General features: G+C 39.1%; 4 protein-coding genes across 6 annotated transcripts; 1 reads left to right on the forward strand and 3 right to left on the reverse strand.

The window, feature by feature from the left end:
- Window positions 1-416: 416 nt before the first annotated feature.
- Window positions 417-10,639, reverse strand: LOC109998050 (diacylglycerol O-acyltransferase 1-like). Of its 2 annotated transcripts, XM_020652772.3 has the most exons (19): window positions 10,408-10,638; window positions 9,617-9,657; window positions 9,384-9,523; window positions 8,612-8,699; window positions 8,479-8,519; window positions 7,633-7,718; window positions 6,842-6,894; window positions 6,559-6,664; window positions 6,033-6,137; window positions 5,887-5,949; window positions 5,691-5,794; window positions 4,867-4,905; window positions 4,566-4,607; window positions 4,433-4,477; window positions 4,035-4,144; window positions 3,880-3,945; window positions 3,658-3,745; window positions 2,623-2,685; window positions 417-861 (listed from the first exon to the last, which is right to left on the reverse strand). In XM_020652772.3, exons 2-19 carry the CDS (start codon window positions 9,617-9,619, stop codon window positions 655-657), a joined length of 1,449 nt encoding a protein of 482 aa, XP_020508428.1. In that variant the 5' UTR covers window positions 9,620-9,657; window positions 10,408-10,638; the 3' UTR covers window positions 417-654. The 2 variants fall into 2 exon arrangements, with proteins under 2 accessions (XP_020508428.1, XP_065813463.1); XM_065957391.1 differs by lacking the exon at window positions 9,617-9,657 and having other exon boundaries at window positions 10,408-10,639.
- Window positions 10,640-11,157: 518 nt separating this feature from the next.
- polr2c (RNA polymerase II subunit C) lies at window positions 11,158-16,111 on the reverse strand. The gene is made up of 9 exons (XM_020652765.3): window positions 15,938-16,111; window positions 15,579-15,628; window positions 14,147-14,215; window positions 13,961-14,013; window positions 13,693-13,821; window positions 13,558-13,609; window positions 13,259-13,427; window positions 13,079-13,153; window positions 11,158-11,772 (listed from the first exon to the last, which is right to left on the reverse strand). The coding sequence occupies exons 1-9, from the start codon at window positions 16,021-16,023 to the stop codon at window positions 11,628-11,630; spliced, it is 828 nt and encodes a 275-aa protein (XP_020508421.1). The 5' UTR covers window positions 16,024-16,111; the 3' UTR covers window positions 11,158-11,627.
- A 319-nt stretch (window positions 16,112-16,430) lies between these two features.
- coq9 (coenzyme Q9 homolog (S. cerevisiae)) lies at window positions 16,431-21,642 on the reverse strand. The gene is made up of 9 exons (XM_020652748.3): window positions 21,510-21,642; window positions 19,799-20,012; window positions 19,535-19,670; window positions 18,800-18,942; window positions 18,521-18,605; window positions 18,292-18,396; window positions 17,508-17,663; window positions 17,224-17,277; window positions 16,431-16,795 (listed from the first exon to the last, which is right to left on the reverse strand). The coding sequence occupies exons 1-9, from the start codon at window positions 21,565-21,567 to the stop codon at window positions 16,760-16,762; spliced, it is 987 nt and encodes a 328-aa protein (XP_020508404.2). The 5' UTR covers window positions 21,568-21,642; the 3' UTR covers window positions 16,431-16,759.
- Window positions 21,643-22,405: 763 nt separating this feature from the next.
- ciapin1 (cytokine induced apoptosis inhibitor 1) lies at window positions 22,406-26,250 on the forward strand. Of its 2 annotated transcripts, none has more exons than XM_020652767.3 (9): window positions 22,406-22,564; window positions 23,173-23,335; window positions 23,443-23,586; window positions 24,021-24,100; window positions 24,633-24,801; window positions 25,005-25,081; window positions 25,246-25,364; window positions 25,465-25,546; window positions 25,638-26,250. In XM_020652767.3, the coding sequence occupies exons 2-9, from the start codon at window positions 23,179-23,181 to the stop codon at window positions 25,746-25,748; spliced, it is 939 nt and encodes a 312-aa protein (XP_020508423.2). In that variant the 5' UTR covers window positions 22,406-22,564; window positions 23,173-23,178; the 3' UTR covers window positions 25,749-26,250. The 2 variants fall into 2 exon arrangements, with proteins under 2 accessions (XP_020508423.2, XP_020508425.2); XM_020652769.3 differs by having other exon boundaries at window positions 25,008-25,081.
- Window positions 26,251-26,345: the final 95 nt, after the last annotated feature.

The raw sequence follows: 26,345 nt of genomic DNA on the forward strand, positions 1-26,345 counted from the left end.
TGCTTTGAAATAACAAATAAAAACATGCCGGATGTAATATGAGAATACGCCTGAACATTTCTAACTGTCATTAAAGCTTGGAAAAAAAAAAGACTTGGCTGGTATATGAGCTTTAAATCATTCCACACTTTGACTCATTTAGCCATGAGGTTCAATGGTTCTCTGTTATTTCCCGATTGGACTGTGTTCATGACATTTACGGTAAACTAAGATGAACTTGGGCCCCTCAACCACATGTTGACAGAGCTGTGCATAAGTAGGAACCTTATCTTCTGTGCAGCTGACTCACATCGTTGTAAGAGGAATGATCCATGGCTGAGATTGCTTGTACCCTAGCCATGTTGCAGGGCAATTTGCAGTAACATTAAACGACCTTCAGATGTTAATATGTAAAATAAAGACTACTGAAGCAGATGTTTATTGCCTTGAAATGAATGTATGTGGAAGTACAGTAACTTTATTTGCAAGTAAACTTTACTTTAAACATGACTTGATTCCAATACAGAAGTCCAATAACGAGTCTACTCAACAGGGTAGAAGCTGTGGATTATAACTGGGTCTTTGGGCCGACGTTAGCAGCCTTTACCAAGCTTTGGATCAGAGCCACATATATATCACATCACAAGAAATGTTCTTTCTAACATTTCCGTCTGATCAGTGAGGCTGCAGGAAAACCTTGGTGCGAATATGATGGTCTAATGTCTGTGGTGAGGATGATGTCTGGTTTTGAGGGGAGCTGATGTAGTGGTCGTGAAAGTAGGTGGTCACAGCCAGTGGAGGGCCCAGCAGCAGGCACAACCACACTAAGCCGTTGCCATAGTTTCCTTCGAAATAGTTTCCGAGGAATACTGCAACCAGAAGCTAGAAGGAGAAGACAGAGTGTTAGCAAAATATATATATATATAAAGATTTTATTAAACCCAGGTTTTCCTCCTCCCCAAAATTCAAGTGTGTTTATTTTCCCCCTCATGTTCCAACATTTGATTGTCGAGACCATAAAAAATGTCCCTAAGGGTAAAAACACATCAATGGCTTCTCATGCTCTTGACAAGTGTAAATCCTACTAATAGACCCAATGCATTAACAGCTTGCACCCATGGCTGCTTCTGTTTAGAATTCAAACTAATACAGATAAGTACAAACATCTGGTTTTCTGAGGTGCGTTGTGTTGTTTGCTAAGGATTCCCCTCTTCTAATAACAAATCAAAGTGGTCAGAGCTGGCCGGTGCTACTTTTGTGTTCTAAACAAACTGCAGCAGGTTTTACAAAATGAAGCCAATGTGGAATAACAAAGAAATGCAGTTCCTCCAGTATCCACTTGAGGCTGGCTCCAAAATCCATGAAAGTCCTCTAAACACTGGTTTAAATTGTCCATTTTGACAGCAGAAATAAACATGTTTACATCCTGGTGCAAAATACAGTTTAGTCTGAATAGCTCATGTCTTTATCATCACAGACTGTTATTGGGCGGCTGTGGTTCAGTGGTAGAGTTGTTGTCTCTGAATCCGCGGTTGGGGTTGGATCCCCAGCTCCTGCAACCACATGTCCGATGATTCCTTGGGCCAGACATTTAACTATACGTTGCTTCCACTGCTTCGGCGGTGGCGTGTGAATGTGTATGAGTGGGATTATGTCATTCTCAAGGACTCTTTACATCGCAGCCTCTGCCATAAGTGTGTGAATGGGTGTAAATCCAGGCTATGTCAAATTCCAAGCTCGATCCAAAGGCGACTGGACTGGTAGTTGTGATCTGCGGTGTAAATGTCCTCTGAGTAGTCAGAAGACTATAAATGCGCTGTGCAAGCTTAAGTCAATTGACCATTTACAGGGGTTGAATTTTTTAATAACTCATCCATTTCATGAAGGATAAGAGTTATGCATGATTAGGGTTGTGACTGATCTGATAGCAAGCAGAGGGATTGTCGTTGTTTGCAAGGAGGCTTAAGGCTAAAGGTTCGCTTTAGCTCCACCTCCACCTCTCTCTTTTAGGTTGACCTAAAATTAGTTTGAGACAGCATTTCCAACACGGCGACCACCAGCCATGGGCTCAACTGCGCTTCAGACACCAACGAGTGATGTCACTGAGACAATGTTCATGTTTTATACGGTCCATTGTTTTAACACAAAAAAAGGGAATAAAAATCCCGGTAAGGAACAAAACCCCTGTCAATTCAACTGAATTATTTTTCTTGCAACCTGAGAACTGAAGGTTGCATTTACATTGAGAACTGGAAAAAAATCAAACGAATATAAGACACACAAGCAAGTGCCACAGCTTAATGTTAAACACAATTGTTAAAAGTAAATATTATTGATATTATTAATTCATTAATAAAAAAAAGTTTCTATCTTTCACAATGGGCCTCAGAAGTCATCTTCTATATAAACACCCATTCTGCACTTGTTTCCTTCAACCTCCACCTAACAGTAGTAAACGTGTGTGAACAGTTCATAGGAGATAGTGCACAATATTGGGATTCATATGGATCCATAACATGAATCTTAAATTGTAGTAAGATCTAAGTTCAACACGCTATACAACAATATAAAAAGCATGTGAGCAGGAGCCCTCACAGCCTGTAGCCCCGTTTTAGTACACAATAACAAGTGTGATATTCTTACCTCAAATACCATCATGAGAAAGATCCATAGACGACAGCTATGCAGGGGTAGAGCAATCATACACTGTGTAGAAGAGACCACAAAAATAGTGAATAATAATAATAATAATAACTTGGATTTATATAGCGCCTTTCAAGGAACCCAAGGCCGCAAAGCAGATCACTTTTGCCTCTTGTTTTTGGCTCCTCTATATTCTTATGATTACAAACACACATTTTACGACATGGTTGTATATCTTCTAATTTTATTCTAAAATTCCTTTTTATTTGCTTTCATTACAAAACCCAGGGATTTGCACTGAAGCTCTGAGAGGCATGAGATGGAAAAAAAGAGGTGATGGACACGTCTGATCTAAATAGTTTTTTGTCCTGTGTTTGAGAACAAGACCTAAACAAGCTGCTCTTCACTTGCAGTTTGTGAACTGATTCTTAATTATGTAATGTTTATTATCATTTGTGCTGCTGCCCTCTTGGCCAGGTCACCATTGTGAAGGAGATCTTAATCTCAATATGTTAATGTTATGTTATGTTAAAAAAAAGAAGATGTTTATATGCCAGTACTGAAAAGGTTTTCTGTTCATTCTAAAATTTAAATTTTCAAGATGCCTCCTCATGTTTGTTTTTCATTCATTACGGCAGGGAACAGTATTTAAGAATAGTGACTTGACTTGACAAATATTTTTCACCTGTGTACATAGATGATAGAAAAGCAACTTTTTATTCAACATGGCCATTTTTTTTTTGTTGCATCCAAATATGAAAACAAAATACTGATGCCGGCTAACTTTATTCATGTGTGCAAAAATTGATTGACTTTTTCACAGTAATAAAAAAAGCAAAACAGAGAGGAAAAACCACTTTGTTCCCACTAAAGGGAGAAAACATTTTGGATGAGACTTTAACACAATTTTTTCCACTCGCCTCTCAGGTATTCTGGGATGGTTTTCAGCCCAAGATCCCAATTTACTCCAGACGTCTCATGTTCTCATCTACAAGGTAATTATCTAAATATTCCTCATGCAGTGTCAGTCTATACCTCAAAAAGTGCAGCAGACATCGTGAAGACCAATAACTCCGCTTGTGAAGGGGATGCATTATTTTCCAGCAGCCGTGTGTAAACATGTCTTCATACAAATAGTGACACAGAGAAAAGACAAAGAAGAGATGAAAGGAAAAAGTAGGTGGAATTATGTAGTTACTCTTGTCAATGAATGGAGTCAAACTTATGGCATGTTTCGCCATCGTTAGAGCAAAGTACCTGTGACACCATTTCTGAAAAGGGATATTCCAATTATCCCAGTAAGAGGTCAGAGTTGTGGCATTCCTAAAAAAAGAGAAAAGAGGAACCTCAGTGAGCCAGTGCTGGATGATAAAAAATGATTGATGTGTAGAAAACTGTACTGTGCAACTGACCACCAGTCTCCATAAAAATGACGATCGCCAAAGCGCAGCAGTTCTGCACAGAAGTTCAGGTAGGAGTGACTCAAGAAGAAGAAGAGGAGCCAGAGGAAGTGGGTTGGTGCCTTGTAGGGAAATATGTTTGCAAAAGCAATCTCCGCTCAACTTTTCTATAATTGTATAAAGTAGGACAGTGCCTGAACTTTTATTCCACCATCACACTTAAACATAGTCCACATTCTTATCATTATCATCACCACCATCTGGGACCACTTTCTTCAAAAACATGACGTCTTGCTGCATGACTGCTCACTGACATCTTTCATTGGCTCAGTGCTTTACAGTTCTTGGAAATCAAAATTACATATCTACAGTCAACAGAATAAAATGTTAAAAAATACCCCCATACTCACCGCCAGTCCCACCAGATGCTCCACTTTCATTGTGATGTCCATACTCTTAAAACAAGAATAAGAATAAATAAACAGGAGTGGAAGCTGAGTTTGTTCTAACATTCACAATGTAGAGGGGTTGTGTTTCACTCACAGAGAAGGAGTTTTCTGATCTCTGGAAGATGGGCTCAATCCACTGGGAACAAAAAGACTCAGTTCAATGAAAATGAACACTCACAGACTAAAACATTCATACTATAGCCATGCTAGCAGCTGCATGATGCTCAACTATGGTACAGTAGTGTAGAGCTAAATACTAAATATATCAAGATACTGCCGCCCCAAGCAGCTCAGTGTGTTATTTAGCACAATACTGCATCATCATTAGTAGTCCTGGTTTGTTCTGTATTTTTCTAACATACTGCACAATAGACAAAGAAAACCAGCTGATGTACCTGCTGCACAATTCCAACCATGATCTGGATGACGATCACCTGAAGGAAGATAATATCAAAATTAAAGCTACTTTGAGGAGAATTTTTTTTCTAATGAATATGAAACTGACCAAAAAATTATACTGATGCCTTAATGTGACCTACTCAAGCAAATAAGACCGTCATTAAACAAGATTGTTTATTTCTACATTGTTTTACCACTGCCTGAAACTGCTGCCACAATATACGTGTCACATGAAGTGACAAACAGCATGCTGCCAATACAGATTTCTTTTTTTTTTTTTTTACATTTTCAATGGCAAATATTCTCTGAATGTAACTATTGACTTTTGGAGAAAGCAGGACGATCATTTTTGTACAAAAAAACACAACACTATTTAAGCATTTACAGTACAAGGCAAGCAAAGAGATAAGAGGCATCACTTTTTTCACGGGGGGAGGGGGCACCGAAAGTCCCTGACCAGAACTTTAACAAGCGGCAGGTTTACAGGTCAACAGACTATCGTGGAATAACCCATGACAAGTGGAACCATGACAACTCGCACAAGGCATTTTTAAGCTGTTTTTTGCAGTGTCAAAGCGTAATATGTCAAACTTATTTTAAGTTTTCTCTCATTATTGTTACTTATATAGACTGTATATACAAACTATGGTTAATGAAGACATTCAGACACTTGTATTGAAATACAAGTTTAGTTTGTCAAGGTGGAAAATCAAGTTCTTTCACCTTTTAGTCAACAAAAAAGTCAGAAACTGTCCTTTATGACTCTTGCCTTAAAGTGCCTCAAACCCTTACTGAGAATGGAGCTGCTGTTTCAGCTCACCATCTCCAGCAGCCTGTGCAGCAGCTTATTGATGCGAACTCTAGGAGTACGCGGGAAGTCCTTCTGGTAGCACAGAGTCGGTGCAAGGAGGAAATAATACAGATCTGGGGTAATAAAGAAAAAATGTATCATCACAGGTGAGTGTGAAACAGACAGTCTAGTTTCATCTATAAAAAAAACAAACAGTCAGTTTCACCTTTAAAAGTAAGATGCTCATTGAGGGCTCCTACTTGTGGTGCAGAAACATTCCTGTCTGTCTCTGAAAGGACACAATAGGTACAAGTTGACCTCCTTTTGCTCTAAATTGACATGATTAAATTTTTGGTGTTGGGGAAAAAATACCTGCATCAGTTAAATGAGCCTGTCGATACCAACGATTTGTTTCCTGGTATGAGTAAAGCTTCATTCCAAGAGCAGCGTAGACCCAGAGAGAGAAGAAGGCTCCACCTGGTGGACAAAAAAACAACAGCACCCAAACACATGAGAACAATGATGTGCCAGCATAATAGCTCATTAGGCGTTGGATTATATTTGAGGTTTTATTAACTTAAAACTAATACTCAATTCATTTTAGGGATTTGAATAAACCTGTTTCTGTTCACTGGAAAGGTTAGTTATGAATTTTTACTCATCAGTACATCTCTAAAAAAAGTCTTTTTTCAGATAAACACTAGTTTTACACACAACCCTATTCTAAAGTGTATGTTTCTTAGTATAACAACTATATAAGCCTTAACTTTGAGTAACCACAAAAGCGTGCACACAGCATTTTCCATTAGACAGAATAGTGTAACTGTCATATAGTAAAAAAGCAATAAATTGCTGAACTGTTGCACTGATATCCATTAGCTATTGTCATAAAGTGTACCTGTTGAAATTGTAGGCTCGTGTATAATGACTGCAGCAGGGAACAACAGGAGCAACGCCAGATTGGTGAGATGTAAAAGATGAGTGCTGGTGAGGAGCAGCAGACCCTAACAGGGGGGAAAGGGAATAGATGACAAATTCCTAAAAAGATTCAAGTGCAACTTAAATCTTTGCAGATGACTTTTCAAAAGTGTTCTGAAAAAGGTGTGAGATTTGATATAATGTGGATTCATAATTGTGGCATGGGGGTTAATACTTATCTAAGTCAGAAGAACCCATCTAACCTTTTCCTGAGACCTCTCGAGGATCAAGGCTGTAACAGCAAACACGTTGGCAGCTAGAAGGAACAATGATATATGATAACAGTCTGAGTGTGCTGTGTTTAAAACCAACACCATCACAGAGCTCACTTTAAAGGAGTGCAAAAGCATTATGAAGCCTTTTGTAGTGCCAGAAAGAGCTTTTGTATAATCTAATTAAATGGAGCATAGCGTTAGTTCAGGCAAGTCACGACGTCACACTCTACTGTCATGCCAGAGTTTCGGTAACAGCTGATAGCGTATTCGCTTCAAAGCGTCTTATTGGCTAAATAGCACTTATGCCGCCTTATTTAAACTGCTCTAGCCTGCCTACTTTTGCTGCTTCCTCTGCAAAGCCGCATTTGCATCCCTCCTCCACCCGAGCTCCTCCTTAATCGATGTCATGCTTGTCATTGATGCTTGCTCAGTTTGGATTTGCTGCTTATCTCCCTGCCTTATAGCTTTCCTTGTATGCATGGGAAGGGCAGGGAGATCCCAGAACAGAGCCATACCGCCAAATATAAATAATTGCAATAAAATAATTCATTTGACAAAGTGATCCTGACTGAATTGAATTTAAGTTATAACCCTGAGGGTCTAAGTTTTGCTCTCTTCAGCGACGGTCTTGCAGGGACAGTGAAATACAGAACACGTGTCACAGACAAATACGTGAGGATAAGAACTGCTTACCCTTGTAAGTTGGCCATCTACAGCTTTCTAAGAACTCTATGGATTTTGGTATTTTTCCTGTAATTATATCCAAAAGAGTTTCTCACCCAGAATGAGGTTCACTGACGGCCAGTTGCAGTTGTCTTCAATGAGATGCTCCAAAACCTTCTTCACGTCAATTAAAAAGCCATGTCTGATAGGAGAAGGACATAAAGGGCAACGTTGAAAACAAATAACAAACAATTGCCTTCTTGCCTTTTTTTCAAAGCGGACAGCTGAAGAGATACAGGGAATGTTGGATGTCATGCAGCAAAGGGCCTAGGTCGGACTTAAACCCACAGCCGCTGCGACAAGAACTATAGCCACAGTACATAACCACTAGGCTATCCGGCGCCCCCATTTATGCAAGTTTTAAAAAAAATATTAACATAAATAGTTTGACCATATTTCTTAAGTTACTTTAAGGCACAAGTATCTTGTGTTTATTTTAAACTCAAGAAAAACACTGTCTTTCTAATTTTACTACATGACAAAACATTATGGACAAACATAATCAACATCTTTAGATAGCACGTCAAAATGCTAACATGTGCGGGTTTGCACGAAACAAAGATGACAGTGGAGGCTGATGGGAATGTAAGTTTTGTTAAAAAATTAGGTCATAAAACAAAGAGTTGAACAAACTGAATTTTTGACTTGGTTCTGGATGAACCATCAGGAGGTCATCAGCCTTTTGAAAAGCCCATTGACAGTAAATGAACTGTCAATAACTGACCAACATTGCCATTTCTACAGTTAAACTGCGACCTTGAAGCAAATGTCAGACATCAGTTTTCCCCATGTGCACACATTAGTTAGAAAATAAAGTTTAACAAACACAAGTCACTAAAGAATAAGTAGAAAATGCATGGTAGGTCATATATATGCATGGATACATCTTTATTTATACTCACTGTATGAAATTCTCCAAAAGCAAATGAGCGTGAGTCAGTACCTGAGAATGACAATAAATCACAAAGAAAATGTGAAAAAACAGTCAGTGTGAATTCAATAACCAATGAATTCAATAAACATGAGAAAACTGACCAGCAGAATAATGATCCAGTTGAGGATGCCTCTGTATTTAGTGAAGCTGCTGTTGGAGCTCAGCAAAGAGTCCTGGACACGATGACAACTACACAGAGAGAGACTTGATTCAGTACTTATCACTTCAAGTGATGGATCTCATAAACTCTACAGCAACAATGAAAGAAATGCTCCTGTAAAATACAGACAGTGAATTAATATCAACTAAATAAAATATAATTTAGGGCTTCAGTATGGATTCATTGGTAAATTACATTCTTTAGACATATTGTTGAGTCTTTACAGTTTAAGCAAACACCACCTGATGAATGAAACTTGTAATCACTGATTTAACTAATTTATGTTCATTTCAGTTATATTGTCTGTTAAGTCTGATGTTGGTTGTGTCTTTTGTCTGATGTGATCCTTGTTTTTTATGTGCTTCAGAACAGAAATTTGTTTTAATTGAGTCAGGCCCTTTTATCTATAATTTTTGTCATGTTACTTTTAAAACTTTCCTGTATAATAAATTAAATGAAAAGTGAAAGTGCTATCATCATATTTTCCCAGAGTGCACGTCGTTTTGGGAACCTTCACAATTTTCTTATTTTATATCCAGATTAACGTGGCAACTTGAATAGTCAGCTGTTTATTCTCTTTTCTTTGGTTGACTGACTATTTTTTGCAGCTCATCTTCTTAACCCTGCTGATGTAATCCTGCTGGTTTAACTATAAGGGTAACCGTGTCACATTTGAATAAACATCTCTTCAGTAAGTAATGGAGAGTTCTTACCAGAGCAGAGATGCATAAGGGTGGTCTTGTTCACCGTCTGGATCAGAGGCAGAAACAGAAGCACTGTCATAGAGACTCCCACTGCTGTCTTCAGATAATGAAGGGGAGCCAACAGAGAACCTTTTCCTCATCACAGCCATCTGTGAAGTTCAGAGATCGTTAAACTTGCATTGGGAAACAGAAATGGTCTTCTTATTGCTCCGAAACATCACATCTTTATAATACTGTCTTACCATGTTGCAAAGATGAAATATGAAGACAAAACTCCCTTTACCTGTGAGACAACAAAAGTCACAACATCTTTAAAAAATACTCTACGTCTCCCCATCTTCCTCTGGCTATTTTATTGATCCGAATTTCTTTGAGCTATGGCTGTCAATTTGACAATTGTGCTACAAATACATTTTTGTGAGAGGAAAAACAGCAACGAAATGGATTTCTGTCTAATTAACAGTATCATCTCTTGAATAGCACACATGTGTAACCGGCTTCATCGTTCCTGAAACAGTGGTGTCTAGGACCATGAGCAGAGCAGAAGATCATTTATGTGCAGTCTGTATATTTATAAAGCCAGATGTTGTTGGCTGCTTCCTGTCCTTTCACATTAAGATAGAATTTCAGCCAAATCTGTTTAGTAAATAATCATTTTTTTGGCTGTGTCGCTTATCTACAGAGGTACACATCTCATGAGACATTAACTTAGATTGCACTTGTATGATAAACTCCACTGGGTAAATTCGGCGTCCTTGCTATCCAGTAACATGTCATAAATGTAAAAATATTCCTTTACAGGGTGTATTCCACCACGAAGAATCCTGTAACATCACCAGTAAAAAATCTGTTTTTTTAATGGCTAATATTTTAAAATTAGACTATGCCGAATGAAATAACTTCTCCGAAATAAGTCAGCAGACAAATTGTAGTATTTTAATATTTCATGTTATGTTAAATGCCATGAATGAAAATTTAAATGAGCACAAATCTGAATGCAGTTCGGACTGACCTTCAGTTTAACGACGCTTACCTTGTCATCCTTCGCACGAGACTGCCTCCTTCCTGTCGACACAGGCAGATTGTCATCATCACAGTTTATTAGTGATGTCAGGACAAACTGAAAAGCAAAGCTATTTTAACCCCTGATTCCAGATGGGAGTGGGGAAAAGGTCCGAGTCGTATTTGAAGCCCTTTGGATTAACATTTCTCTTTGCATTCAAAATAAAAGCCTCGTCAAGCACAGTGCAGACCTACATTAAATACAGCTGAGGTTACATCCGTTTCTTTGTTTTGTATCGTTTGGACATGCATTTGTATGAAGTTATTATCGTCACTGTCGTTATGATAGCCTACCAAAGAAAATGCGCCCTAAAGACTCCTATTATCTTCCTGTAATGAAAGCTTATTAAAAAAAATCTAACAATTTGGTGACATATGCATCACAGTAGAAGATAATAGCAATACTACTACTACTAATAGCATGAGCTAAATAATAATAAAATAATACTAAAACTAACACTATTACTACAATTAATAATAATGACAACTTGATTAAAATTGTCAACTTAAAGAATTAAGTTGAATCATTGAGCCAACAACTCCACATCAGTGCCAGACTTCATCTCAATATTCTTAAAATACTCAATAAAAAATAATTTAAAAATCTACTTTCACATGATTAATTTTTCTTATAACTGGCACTAATTGTTTTAAATTGTGCATTTGTTACTTACAAAAAATAAAAAATCACAATAAAGAACTAGTCAATGAAAGACCACCATGTTTGTCAAACATATTTATTTAAAAAAGGGACATTAAACAAACAATAATCAAACAGTCAGCGTTACACTGACAACAACAAATCATCATTCTGAGAGAAACTCACTTTCAGACACTGACCTGTGCTGGACGCTTTTACACATAGCTTCTGTCACAATCACTGCTGACATTATTACAAGGATGCTTCTCAAAAACATCCCAAAACAGGAAATTTAACCAAACTCTTCCTAAGCTGTTGGGACAAAAAAACAACAACAATCTCTTACTGGTTCAAATTTCCCCCAGCCAAAATATCCCTGATTGATCTTTGACCTCAAACACATCTGAGCCTAGTATCAAGGAAGTATTCTTCTTCGTCCGTAAACAATGATTGGACATTTGTAATGTGACCTGAACAGTGATTGAGAATGAGTCCTCGGTTGATAACGCAGCTGTGTGAATGCAGGTCCTGCTCTGTAAGAGAGCGGGTCCTCAGTTGATGGTGAGCACGTCGCTCTGGATCTCGTGGCTCAGCTGAGTCTGCAAGTCGCTCAGCTTCTTCTTAAGGACGGCCAGTGCTGACATGACGATGGTCTCCGGTCGCAGGGAGCCGCAGGACTCGACATTGTAGAAGAACCTGTGAAGGGAAATGTCGTAGGTGAGTCAATAGATGAGTGATACCTGCTATGTCCGGATTGTAAAACCATTCAGTGATAAAATACAAAGTTTATCTGCCCAAAAAGCCAATAATTAAAATATTACATTCACACATCAAAGTGCAATTTTTACAACCAAGTATTACTGTAAGTAAAATGTTCTGAGGCTTTCTAAAAGGCCGATATAACTCTAATAATATTAATAACTATGTTGAGTAAGAATCTTATTTCGGCCGCTTGTATCTCATTATTTCGGTCACTACCCACAGCTCAGGAACATAGGTGAGGATTGGTACTCGTGAACAAGACCTAGAGATACTGGAACTCCCTAACTTTTTTTAAAGATTTTTTTTTTTTTTTGGGTCTTTATGTGCCTTTAATGGAGAGACAGGACAGTGGATAGAGTAGGGAATGACATGCGTGAAAGCAGCCACAGGTTGGATTCAAACCCGGGCCATGCGCTACCTGGGAACGCCTTTGGTTCCCCCGGGAGGAGCTAGAAAACGTTGCTGGGGAGAGGGACGTCTGGGGCAACTTGATTAGCCTGCTGCAGACGTGACCCGGCCGTGGATACGCGGAAGACAACGGAAGGATGGATGTTGAGTAGTATGATGTTAGGATATAATATGATAAGGGCATTTTACATTGAGAATTTTACATGAGGATGAAGCACAGAGTTTTATTTTGAAAAACATCACTAATGTCCTTTAAGTTTTGTTGACATGATGTTGATTCCTTTAAAATAATTGTAAAAAAAAAAACTTCATTATGTATAATGTGTAGTTTGGAAAGCTTCTCTTTGGGGAACACGTTGGGGCTGTATGACAAGTGTTTGTTTTACATACTGAATTTGCCTCATTTCAGTATGCCCAAATTTCACTTTTTGTCTTAGGAATTCTCCAGACAAGGGACCATACATGTATGAAAGTGCAGCTAGCAAACAGAATTGTTCATTTGCTTTCAATGTTTTTCAAGTTATCATACATTTGTGTAAAGCCATGAACAGTTTCATGGTTCACAGTTAAAGATTATAGCTTTTCATGCATAAATACAACATTTACAGGATGGGGGGGTATCCTTTTTCTCTGACCCTGGGATACTCCATGGGAAGATGCTGAGAACAGCGTCACTGAGAAGGCTTTATTTGTTCACAACAACAGGTTCTGTTGCTGCTTTCGGAGGAAGAAATCAATGAAAAACTGTTCTGAGAAAGGCATCTTCATCTCAACTCAGAGACCCTCTTCACCCTGATCAAACTAAAAGGTGAACAACAGTCCCCTTCCCCACCTTTCTGGCTTTCCGTTTGGGTCGTAGGGAGCCTCAACCTCGTCCTCCTCGATCTCTGTATACTCACTCTTTGGCCTGTGAACACATCAGAATACAGTAAGGTAAGTCATCAGTCAAAGGTCAACTATAAACTCTACTTTCATTCCTTGTTGGCGAGCCATATCATAATAAGGAACATACCACTCCTCTGGACGTGGGAAGACGGTGTGCCTCAGAGCGTTGTCGGGGTCGTACTCAAAGGAGACGCCTGCGGTTGGGTTCCACTTGGCGTGCTCCTTACCAAAGCCTTTCTTAGCGTACGCTCTGAGCCGCAGTTCCTGACCTTTACGAAGCTTCACCAGCAAAATGTCTGCGTTGTGTCAGTAAATGATGGAAATAGAAGTGAAGAGAGAGAGAGAGGAGAGGTAGATGTTTCAACTGTGAAATAAATGATAACAATGGACAGCCAGTATTACAATCCAGGACAGCGTTAAGCTCACCGTCTTGTTCAACATAGTCATTGGGATCGTTGTCTCTACTCCTGGAGGTCACCTGGAAAGCACAATGAAGAAATGTGTGAGCTTCTTCTTCGGCTATCTCTAAAGTCAAAGGAGACACAAAGAAAGAAAACTCACTGGGATGACTCTGGGGTTATTGGACAAAAGGTCACGGGAGGTGACGTGACGCGTCTGGTCTTCGGTACATCGAACATCCATCGTCAACTCAACAGAGCACTCGGGACAAAAGTCATCACAGGTACAGTCCTGCAGGAGGATCAGATACAGAGAGACAGAACATGATGCGTTTCCTCCAGGGGAGAAAGACTCCGTTGCTGGAACATAAACCCTTCTGCCAGAATGAAATATCTTCCTTGTCACAAAGTGTCACAGATGACTCACTCACCCTGGAGTACTGCAGTTTCTCCACGATGTCATCACTCGTGAGAGGTATGAGACCTGACAAGAGATGGAAACATCAATGTTGATACAGCGGCTCCACAAGCAGCACGCTACTGTGTGTTACTAGAATAAATCACATCGAATCACTGTCATCAAGATGCATTTTATGAAGATCTGAGAACATACATACCAACTCTGTGTGCAACAAACTCATCATGCAGTACTGATGAATTGGCATCGATCTGGATCCAGTCAATAGCTGCAAAGAAAGAAATAAAAAGAGAGAAAAGTGTCAGGAGGAAGTGCTGGAGAAAGTACATTTCCCAATATTGACACTTTGGACAACTTTTTTTGTCCTTCATTTCTATTTGACCAAAAAATAACTTTGTATTTCAGAGTGTACGCAGCACACTTTTTACAGACAAGTTGTATGAATGTATTTTTTTGCTCTTTAGAATAGCTGTTGCACTGGACTGAGATGACATGATGTTGTGTCGCCCCTTCAGTCGCTGGGGCTTTTAAGGAGAAGATAAGGCACAGTCGGAAAAGCTCACAAAAGGTGTATGTAATAAAAAGTAAAAATGCCTTGATTCTTTTAACCTGATTTTGTGAAATTGTCCCCTTATTTTTACAGCAAACATTTTGGTGTCATATCATAAATCACCCTGTTTGATTTAATGTTCCACTTCCATGCCAATGAGCAAAATATTCACATCGACCCTCAAACTCACTCAAAACAGAACGGAGATGTTTTAAAAGTTCCTATTCCAGCCAAAGCTTTGCCTCGTGATGACGTGCCAAACATTTGTGCTCTGGAAAAAAAAGTTGCATGTGCAATGCTGGCTCACTGTCACTCTTTCTAAAGACACTGCTTTTGGAGTATAGTTTTCTTTCTCATCATTAAGTTTTTTGAAAATGTCCGCTCTAAATAAATCCCATCAAAGAATAGTTTGAAGGGTGCAGTGATAGCCTAGCGGTAATATCGCACGCCATATGTACAGAGGCTATAGACCATGGGTTCAAATCCTACCTTGGCCCTTTGCTGCATGTCACCCCCTACTCTTTCCTCCCAACATTTCCTGTCTCTCATCAGCTGTACTATCCAATAAAAGCAAAAAGGCCCAATAAATAAATAATAATAATAGTTCAAAACTTTGTTTAATTCATGGGTTCTCTTACATGAGTTCACTTCTTCCTACATGAAATGGGATTCTATATATAGGAAAAAGTTTGCTTTTGTTCTTGCAGGCAATTTCCTCTTCATCTCTGGTACTTTCCCAATCTCTACTGAAGAGCATTGTTTTGAAGTTTAAATGATGACTTATAGATTTGAATTTGATAATTGTGTATGTTGTTTTTTTTCACGTTTCTTGCACAAACAGTCCAAAAGCAATTTTTCCACATGCTCAGAAAAGGCCTCTGAATGAAGCATCTCATTAGAAACTTAAGAGGCTTTTTAAGTGTTGGGGTCATTTAAAGTGAGGGGGAAAAAATCATCCCTCCACAATTCTGTAAGTCAGAGAAAGAGTCCAGCACATCCAATGGTCCTTCACCATGTCACATAATGAAAATGATACAACAAAAAGGTTTGAAATAACTGAGAAAACTTCAGGCTACTTTACCTATGGTCGCAACTTCAGACATGAAGACACGGCGGATAGAGTTTGCAACCCTAAAGAGAAGAAATAGTTTTGTTTTTGTAGGTCAGTGAAGACTATAGAGACAGAAAAGACCCTTAATGATGAACTATCACTATTAAATATGAAACACTGTAACACTTCCTACATCTACCTTACACATACAAACACATATTAATTACAACATACATGTACTATCATGTCTTAAGGTTACTTATTAAAGGTGTCCGGTCCACAGACTGTAGATATTGAGGTCCCGTAACAACAACAGATGTAGTGCCGAAAACAATAATGGCTGCCCTCTGCTTTACGCACTCTCTCCAAAGGGAAACTAAAGTACTTACGCCAAATCTGTGTTTTCAATGACAAACTTGACATTTTCGTCCGACAGTTCTGTGATCTTCACCGTGGGTTGGTTAGCATACGGCATTATTTAGGTGAAATAATCCAAAAAGTACGTTGTAATAGCGTCCACACACACACTCCTACCGCTGCTTCGGCTTGAAGGGCTATTTACTGCCCGGTGATTGGTTAGTAAGTCGTACGGGGGCGGGCACTTGTTCAATATCCGGGTCATTTAGACCCCTTTTCGAAATAAAAGCCCTGATTGATTTTCGTGCGTGTAAGAAACAGATTTACAAATCAAGTATTTGATTCATCCTGATGGTACTTAAAGTAATTTACTATATAACATTTAAAATAATCTATTTAAAAATGAATACTTCTGATTTTGACTTTAAATACTTTTGGTGTGGAGTTTTCTTTGACATCAACCTTTATTATAAAAAACCCAAAGATGTTTCATTTACATCAGATAAAGAAAAACAAGTAAAAATGTTTAATAGACAAGAATAACTCTTTTATTTAAGTTTTGACAACAAATTCACAGATCTTCGTGTACTGTTGAAGGGAAGAAGGAGCGTTCGATCTTAGACAGTGAAACAGAACAGGACACATCCACTGGTCCTCAGGGTGAGAAAAAAAACAGACACCTTTGGCCTGGGATGAATGATAATTGCTTTGCTGATGAATAAAAGCTATTATATGCATTACTTTATCAGTGTTTCCTTACAGTAAATAAGAAATAAGAGCGAAAATAAAATTGATCTTCAGCTCATGACACAAGCCAGACGGTTAGGATCAATCCGAGGGAGACGTTTTATGTATCATCGTTTCTGGTTCAGTCCTGTTAGATTTTTCAGCTGTAAAACACAAGACAAATATAATCGACATGAATATCAATGCATCCAAAAGTTTCCACATATGATTTAAAAACCAGTGGTTCTTTACTGGTCCAGCTTCAGAAGCCACCATCGACTCCTAATGAGAAAATTGCGACCCAAATTACAGATATTTTCCAACCAGTGAGATTTATTTCATGAGAAACTGACCGAAGATGGTGCGAAACATGTGACAGAACAAAGAGATGGAACTAAACAAGTATGTTTACAAAGTGTTTCATGACATTATTTTCAGACCACTGATTTAAACGATCGAAAAAGCTGTTACCCCAGAAGTGTTGCTGCTTTAAAGAAACTAATGAAAAAGAGTTATATATAACTTTAGCAAGTGTATAGCTTTTAAAAGGCTAACAATCTGTATGAATGATGAACATGAGTCAACGACTTACTGTGAAAGCAGCTCCCATGAGCCCCTGAACCACTGCTTCACCAGTCGACTGCACCTTTAAAGTGAAACCCACAATTTACAACAAGATCGAAGAATACGGACACACACACAGTGAAGTGAGAGTAGAATGACATCACAAGCTGAGGTCAGTTATAAAGTTAGTAAAAACACACAGAAGTGGATCTTTTTTTTTACGTAACAACAAAAAGTCTTCAAACACTGACCACACAGAATCTGTTCCCTCTCTTGTTCAGCTCTTCAATGTTAAGAAGCACTTCACTCTACCTGTTTGGCAGTGCCCGCCATGTTGACCACATCCTGGATGCGGTTGTCAAGAAAGTTCCAGGTGTCCTGGAAATCTGTAGAGGAATCCTGAACCATGACCAGCTCTGTGGTGTTATAGATGCCCGTCAGTGCAGCCCGCTTTGTGTACCAGTTCATCTTCAAAGACAAAGACAATTACAAGCCATTTAACAAATACTATTTCATTCCAGAACAGAAGTCACACCTGTTGTCTCACAACCATTTCCTTTTTGAAGTTACATTTCTTGGGCGATTTTTGCCTTTATGGATAGGACAGCGAAAAGAGAGACAAGAAAATGACGGGAGGAGAGAGCGGGGGACGATATGCAGCCAAGGGCCAAGGCCGGACTCGAACCCACGGCCGCTGCGATGAGGACCACAGCCTCCGTACATGGGGCGCGCGACATAACCGCATTAAAGGGATGCTCTTTAAAGAAGTGTCTCAACAAAATATAATTAATTATGAGGCTGAGGTAAATGCTTTAATTCTGAATTAATCTAATTGAATTTTGAATTCATCACTATATTTGCAATGGTTTCTTGCAGTCGGTTATAGGCTGCTTTTGGGTTTATTTTTTGACTGTAGGTATAATAGAATAAATATATTTTAAAAGCCTCAGTCAGCTTATAAGTATAAAAGTCTTTTTCAGGGTAGGGATCGGTAAAGTGACAGGCCTGGATAAAGTGGAAGTGTTGGATTGTAATGAGAAGAACAAGACAAAGAAGAACAAGAAGAAGGGGATAGAGTTCAACTGGATCCACTCACATCTGTTGATCGGTCTCCTGCATAAAACCAGATATCGTCCACCAGCGTGCTGAGGTGCTTCAGACTGTTTGGGATGTTGTGAGGGAGAAGAAGGATGCTCATTGCCTGAGCAAGCATACACAACGTCAATGATCAGGAATGCAAATGTAATTTGGCCCTGTCTGTAATGTTTGTAAAAAGAACAGCAATTGAAAGAAGACACAAGAACTCATCGCTATGCACAACATACCTGTGGCCATGATTCAATGTAGGGGATGTGCATCCTCAGTCTGGTCTCTACAGCATCTCTTAGAAAGTCAGCGGTCCTTTTTTGCCTGAAACAAAGTTGTCAAAGCTTATTGGTGGAAATCTTCAAGTGAAGAAGGAGAATGCTTTCTTTTTTCAAATGCCGGAGGTTAATGTGTGTTAAAAGGGACGAAAGAGTGTGTGTGTGTGTGTGTGTGTGTGTGTGTGTGTGTGTGTGTGTGTGTGTGTGTGTGTGTGTGTGTGTGTGTGTGTGTGCTCATACTCGGCCTGGCCCAGCTGGACCTGCTTGTGTTGCTCAGCCAGGATCTCGGTCAGCTGTGAGTTGCAGTGAGAGACGAAGTGCAGCACCAGGTCTCCAGCTCCGTTGTAGAACATGCCAGTAGAAGCAGAGGACAGGTCCAGTGTCTGGTGCAAACAAAAAAAACATCAAGCTCAGCCTTATAATAGCACTCATTTAGAGATTCTATTCTTAGGGGATTCTTTTATTTCTATCAGAGGTGCGACAGCAGAAAGCTACGAGATGTGAGTGAAAAGACTGGGAAGGAGTAGCATCTAAGATTCTCCCCTGGACTTGAACCTAGGATAAAATGTGGCACCTCAGTTGCCTTTTTTTTGTGTTGATGGACATATAACTTACTTAAGACATATTACTTATTCAATTTGACAAATCGCTACGCTGAGTTATCAATATGTGTAATTTAAAGATGTTAAATATCAGGATACAATCTCGATGCTGCGATTTGAAAGACATAATGTGTTCTGCTATTTTTAGATCCACATTCAGGTCAGATCCCTTCAAATGCCACATTGTCTCCTTTTTGCAATCCTGACATAGTGACGCTAGTGACAACATATTGTCACTCTGGCCATAAATAAATCCTCAGAAGTGGAAGAAAAGGAGAAGTGTTTGAGGCTTGTTATGGCCCAGACAATGGTGCAATAGTAGAAAGCCTTAATGTGCTAAGCGACTCCTGTTTTATTCGTAGCAGCAACTCACCTCAGCACCAGCAGCAATGGCCTCCATGGACCAGCCGTGCAGCGGGACAAACTCCAGGGCAGCGTTCAGGATTCGAACCTGAAGCTGCTCCTCTGTTTCATATTCCTCACCCTGCTCTCCGCTCTGGTCCTGGTAACTTTCGCACAGACACACAAGCAGTCATGTAAGCTGGGGGGGGGTCATTTCACAAATGTCCCTTAAAAGTGCAGCAGGTCAGTGCTGGGTAGTTTAACATCCTGTCTGATTTATTTGATATCTACTGACCTGGTGTTTGGCCTGGAGGCCTCCTCAGCTGCAGGGTCAGATGTTGAAGCCTGTTCAGCAGAGTGAGTCTGGTAGTGCTCGTGGTGGGTTGTGGATGAGGAGGAAGGAGGAGGTTTGTCAGATTTGGATTCATCCTGAAGCCTCAGTGCTGCACAGTGGATGCCTCGTGTCAGACCGCTGCACTGGGGGTTTGCGGCTGGTGGTGCAGACACCACTGTAGGGAGATGGGGAGAGAAAGGTATTCATTAGACCACTTCATATTTGGTAATGTAAACTAACTCCTTTTACTAAATCAACACTTGGGAACATTTTTTAGGAGCAACAAAAATAAAGTTTCAAGTAATGGCTCTCAGATGAGTAGGACACTGAAAAGTTGAAAGCACAATAGTCTTGACATTTAACCTCGGACACGACAAAGAGATGCACTTTTCCCATTCAGAAGTGAAGCTATCTCAGACACATTTCCAAAGTCTGCTATGACGGTTGGGCAATATGGCAAAATAGCCAATCAATTTTAAACTTCTATTTGTGGATTGAGCACCAAAATGAAGCTGGAGGTTGATTTAAAAAAAAAAAAACTACTATGAATGAATATGTTTAATTACTTTTAACTTTTACGTGTTTTTATGATGTTTTGGATGCAATGTATTTTGCCTGATTTACTGCACAGCACTTTGGTCTGCCTCGGCTGCTATAAATGTGCTATATAAATAAAGTTGACTTGACTAATTATCATACAATGATCAATGTCAACCAGTTGTAGTGTGATCGATGACTGCTCGGCTGTGATGCTCAGCGGATGACAGTGCACAAAGTATTGCAACCTGTTGGAAAAAAAAAAAAAATGACGTGATGCCAAAATAACCGCGCTCAATTGCATCTGTCCCGACTGTTATTTCAGACTTTTCCTCTCACACATATACCTCACAAATCCCTAACAGTGACTTTCTGTACAACCTCTCTTGCAGCCAAAGCCTCACATTCTTGAAAACTGTATTACAACCAAAATTAAAATCCTGAAGCATAGCCATTGTTTGTTTATATACAAACTTCCACGCAATTATCTGCCTTCTTCACATTATGAGAATATCAGATAATTGAAGAAGTATTTCTGGTTTCCTTATATCTTATCCTAGGCTTTGTTCTTCGACTACACATGAGATCAACACACTCAAAGGAAAGACACTTTCAGGAGAAGACTGCTTTGTAGGAAGTGGATAAGGGTGTCAACAACTTTATGAGGAGCAATTTGACTTAGCTATGTATCTTACAGGGTGACTACTCTGTTTCAGCACTGAAATTAAAAAAGTGATTATTGTAATTCAGGAGAAACCTTCTTGTGCTTCAGTGCTAAAAACAGCACAGATGAGGATAAACATACTTTGACAGATTGCATAACCAGAGACCATCTGAAGGGGACATTACAAAAATGCAATGATTGTTTTGAGGATCTAAACAAGCAGCTATCCAAGTCAATCTCCAATTATGCGCATGATGATTACGATTTTACAGCCACAGTCAACATAATGTTTCCAAATTCTGCCCTTCATGTTCACCTTCTGTGACAAGTGACTTTGTAGCAAACAGTCAACACAGGCTTTTTCACTGCATGCAACAACTAGCTGCAAGAGCGGACAATGCATGGTAATAATTCAAGCTGCCAATTAAAAAGGACGACGACACAACACTTATGTTGCTCGGTGTTTGTTACCGCTGCACAGCCCCCGGAGTGTCCTTCCAGCTCGCAGACCTCTCAGTAGCGCCGCCATATCCAGCAGCACCGAGGAGTTATTTTAGAAAACTGCTTGCGTCATTTCAGCGCGACTTGAGTTGCGAAATCTTCAATGAATCAAGCCAGCAGGAATGAAGCTCATGGGTTTTTCAACTTAAAACCAAAGTGGACTATTTGAAAGTGACGTAAATAACCATAAAACATTTGGAAATGACGCTGCTCGCCTAGATTACTCCAAAGTATTCCGAGAATACATAAACTACCCAAATGTGATCATTTCAACTACTATTGATTGATTGATTAAATTTATTTCAGACATATCAAATAAAATCAAACATATCAAAAATACAAAACAAAATGAAAAGCACGAAAATACAAGAAACAAAAAACAATGTTCAAATTATTTCACAACAAAAGAAAAAGAAAATTACATGTATTCAATTGATATGCCTGAAAAGGAGTAGGAAGAAGTATAAAACTTATTTAAGCCTACCCCTCTTTCCAAAGCTCAATAATTAATATTTATTAAATTAACTTAACTTCCTGTGTTCCTTATAATCTCTCTCTCTATATACAATCTATCTAGATACAATTTGATATACTATATTTATGATACTATATTTGATATTTACAATCCAATGATTTTCCATACATATATACAACTTGATAAACTATGATTTTTTTTATAATTTATATATTTATACAATCCATATATCTATATATACATATCTATTTGTACAGTTTGATGTACTATATTGACATTTTCTATATTTATACAATCCTTATATCTATACAGTTTGGTACAGTATGTTTACAATTACACATTTGACACAATCTATGACTCACCAAACTCTACAAAAGAGTCGAAACCTTTTTATTTTGAAAATCCGTAACGGAAAAGGTTTGTCTTACTTCTGATACTTGACACTGAAACATCTACAGCGAGACAACGACTGGCCCACTGGTTAAACAGTATTACATTGATATTTTCCTCCATTTAACCACCGAGCCTATTCAAACAACCACATAGAAACGTGAGTATATGTCGTTCGTACTTGTTCTCGTACCATCCTGTCTTTATAAACAACGTGGACGTGATTTACCACCCGGTGTCTTCTGCGTCACGCTGGTTTCATGTGAAGCAATCCTGTGAAATTCACCTGTGTCAACAATACACGCTAACTATGAAACAACGGGGACAACCCTCTAAAAGCTGATATATTTAAAGATATTTCGAGACAATGTTTTAGTGTCTTGAAGGAACAACTTCGACAGTGTGTCAGACTGGAGACGTTTCCAGAGCATTCAAGATGTCTAGCTGTAACCATGAGGGGATAATGTTATGTTAATGGACATCATTCACCAGCTAGGAAGCTTCACTGTCTATAAAAACAACCAAATGTCAAGGTCATATGTAGATATCCTACATAGGACTAGTTTCTTTACAATCTTATGACGTAGTTCTAATAGACTCGTGATAATTGATGTATTGACATAACTTGTGTTCTGGGTCTTTCTGTTCATCACACGCCACGTGTCTTCACTATCAGGTGATCCAGAAACAGCTAGAACCTGCCTTTTTTTTTTTCTTTCTTTTATTACAACATCAATACATACATATATATATTTTTTTTTATTAAAGGAAATCATGGCAGAGCTTGGCATCAAGGCAGGGGACCAGGTGATGTTTGTGTGGTCTCAGCCCTCATCACCAGCAGCCCTGAAAGAGTTTGCAGAGGAACTCGGCGCCGCTGTTGGCGCAGAAGGCAAAGTATCAGTGGAGAACATGGAGAGATTACTGATGTGTGAGTGATAAACTCATGTACTGTGTGTGTTCTTTATTGGCCTGCATTAAGAGTGTTTTATCACCACTAAATCAAGTAAGAGTAAAATGATCCTCTCTCCTCTTCAGCTTCCCATTCAGCGTCTACCTTTGACTGGGTGCTCTCTCACCTTCTGGCTGACAGCTCCTCCACGCACAGCTCAGACACTTTGGTAGAAATGGCCAGAGTGCTCAAACCTGGTGGAAAGCTAGTCCTGGATGAAGCAGTCACAGGTGAGGGAAGGGGTTGCTCCTTTAGATGCCTAAAGACTAAAACTATTTTATGTTGAAGTACATAGTTTGGATTTTAATGTCATACATTTGTGTGTGAAACTACGGTTGTCCTTTACATTTTGATAGTGCTGATAAGCTTTGCCCTCTATTGTAAGCTGCTCTAATAACCATATTTCTCCCATTGGGGGATCAATGAAGTTAATCCTATCTTGTCTTATAAATTCTCATAAATGTTTATGTACTTAAGGTAACTACAAATTAGAATAAAGCTTGAAATGCCACAACACAACATGTCTAACATAGATTGCATTCCCTATAGCAAACAGGACATTTAAAGAAATTCAGAAATATTAAAAAAAAATGTTTTTTGTGACAGGTCACTTAACCTTCAGAGTCTCTGAGCTTGTTTGTCTTTTTTCTTTTCTCTGCTCCAGGAGCTGAGACCCAGAGTGTGAGGACTGCAGAGAAGCTGATGTCAGCTCTGAAGTTGTCGGGCTTTATGTCCGTCACAGAGGTGAGGGTTCTTGTTGACGTACAGTGACTGTGAATGTTAAAACATGGTCGTCCGTGTGTGAATAAAGCTCTTCTGAGGGAACTTTCCCTTGTGACTCGCAACCTTTAGAGGACGAGGGTCTTAATTAAGTTCTGGTGAATTTATTTTACCCCTTACAAAAGTCCTTACTTTAGGAGTAGTCATAAAAAAAAAAGGGAACTAGAACTTTAGGGGTGGGGCTTTCAGAGCTGAACATGTCTGATTGGTTTCATTTCATTCACTTGCAGCATTTATTTAAACTACCTTTTAAAAAAAAAAAATCCTGAACATGGAAGCAGAGGGTTTCTTATTTTAATTATGCCTTGATACATCAATGTTGAGTACTAAGTACACAGTCTACTATGCTTTAATGCTTATGATGCATCCATTTGAATCTGTAAATAAGGACTAATGAGGTGTAGCTCTGTATGATGTTGTTGAATCTGTGTTCAAAGATGAGGTGTATAAACAGCTCCCCAGCTCCTGTTGAACTCCATGCTTTGTCTTCATTCAGGTCAGTAAAGCAGAACTGAGTCCTGAGGCATTAAGTTCCCTCAGGACAGCCACCGGTTACCAAGGAAATACCCTGTCCAGAGTCCGCGTTTCTGCCTCCAAGCCCAGCTTTGAGGTGGGATCGTCCAGCCAGATCAAACTTTCATTTGGTAAAAAGACACCAAAGCCAGGTTGGTACATGAAGCCAGATTTCTTAGTATTTTCCAGGCAGTTTTTATGTCTACATGATGGGTTTTTTTTTTTGGTGGATAAGTTGAGAAGTTTGTTCCTTCATCTGTCCCCAGTGATCCCTTTTGAAATGTTAAAGTTCACAGATCTGCATTTTCACATTTACTGATGTGTAGATAATACTTGCACATATCTGTGGTCCCAGCAGAGAAACCAGCTCTGGATTCCAACACGGTCAAAATGTGGACGTTGTCAGCTAATGACATTGGTGATGATGATGTGGTGAGTTACAGATGAGCTATCTTTCTGTGTTTGAGTCTTGTGAGATAGAGATTAAGCCTGCTCTGTAGAAAGCTGCACATATTCTTTAAGATAATATGGACTCATTTGCATGTTTTCTTTTCTGGACAGTGAGTTAACTGTGTGTTCTGAATCTTTCTCCGTAGGACCTGGTGGACTCTGATGCTTTGCTGGATGAAGAGGACTTCAAGAAGCCAGACCCGGTCTCTCTGAAGGCCCCAGGCTGTGGAGAGGGAGCCAGCAAGAAGAAAGCCTGCAAGAACTGGTGAGGTCGCCCACAAATGTATAGAAGCCATAGACATGGTCATATAAACTCTAATTTATGCTCCAAAAGGCAGTTACACATGATATGTTATGTTTGGTAGCTCATGTGGTCTTGCTGAGGAGTTGGAGCAGGAGAGTGAAGGAAAACAGACGTCGAACATGCCAAAGTCTGCCTGTGGAAGCGTAAGTTTATTCTGTTGTGTATTTTCAAATTCCTACATTTCCTTTTCTATAATACTAACCTTGTTTACTCATTGTTTTGTCTTTATGGCAGTGTTACCTGGGTGACGCGTTTCGATGTGCCAGCTGTCCATATGTAGGAATGCCTGCGTTTAAACCAGGAGAGAAGATCAAGCTGGACAACAAGACGCTGACAGACGCTTAAGAAAACTGAATATACACATCCAACAGCCCGATTCAAAACCTACATTCCCTTTTTTTTTTTCCTTCTTCTCACGATCACCCAGTGACATGTCTGAAGACACAAGCTCCCCCCCTGCAGAAAGCTGTGTTTTCTACTTTTAAGGCTTCACTGTTTGAAATTGACACAGTATCTTGTTTCTGATGTCCTGCTTGTGGCAAGTGTATAAATGAAGAAATGTCCAAATTTGATTGAAATGAAAGTTATATTCTGCTGCTGTTCATTATGCAAGCTGTGGTGTGAGAAGAACCTGGAGAGGTTGGCTTAGGAAGAACTTAAAAGCACTGAAATGCATCTGTTTTTGTTCTTTTCATTTGAAGTTATATTTACGTCTGATCACTGACATCATTACAGTATAAAATAGGAACTATAATTCACCAATAATCACACAGAGGCCCAAAAATAACCCGGCATGATGTCCAATTCAAGCTTTTTGATGTAAATAAAGGCAACATGTTTGGAAAGATCTGTGGTTCTTTTGTTGTGGTTTAACTAATATGTTGAAAGTGGTGACAATTTACAGGAAACAGTTCAAATAAAAAAACTGAATTAGTGATGGTG

Source organism: Labrus bergylta, chromosome 7 (genome assembly GCF_963930695.1).
Source record: "Labrus bergylta chromosome 7, fLabBer1.1, whole genome shotgun sequence".
Taxonomy (NCBI): domain Eukaryota; kingdom Metazoa; phylum Chordata; class Actinopteri; order Labriformes; family Labridae; genus Labrus; species Labrus bergylta.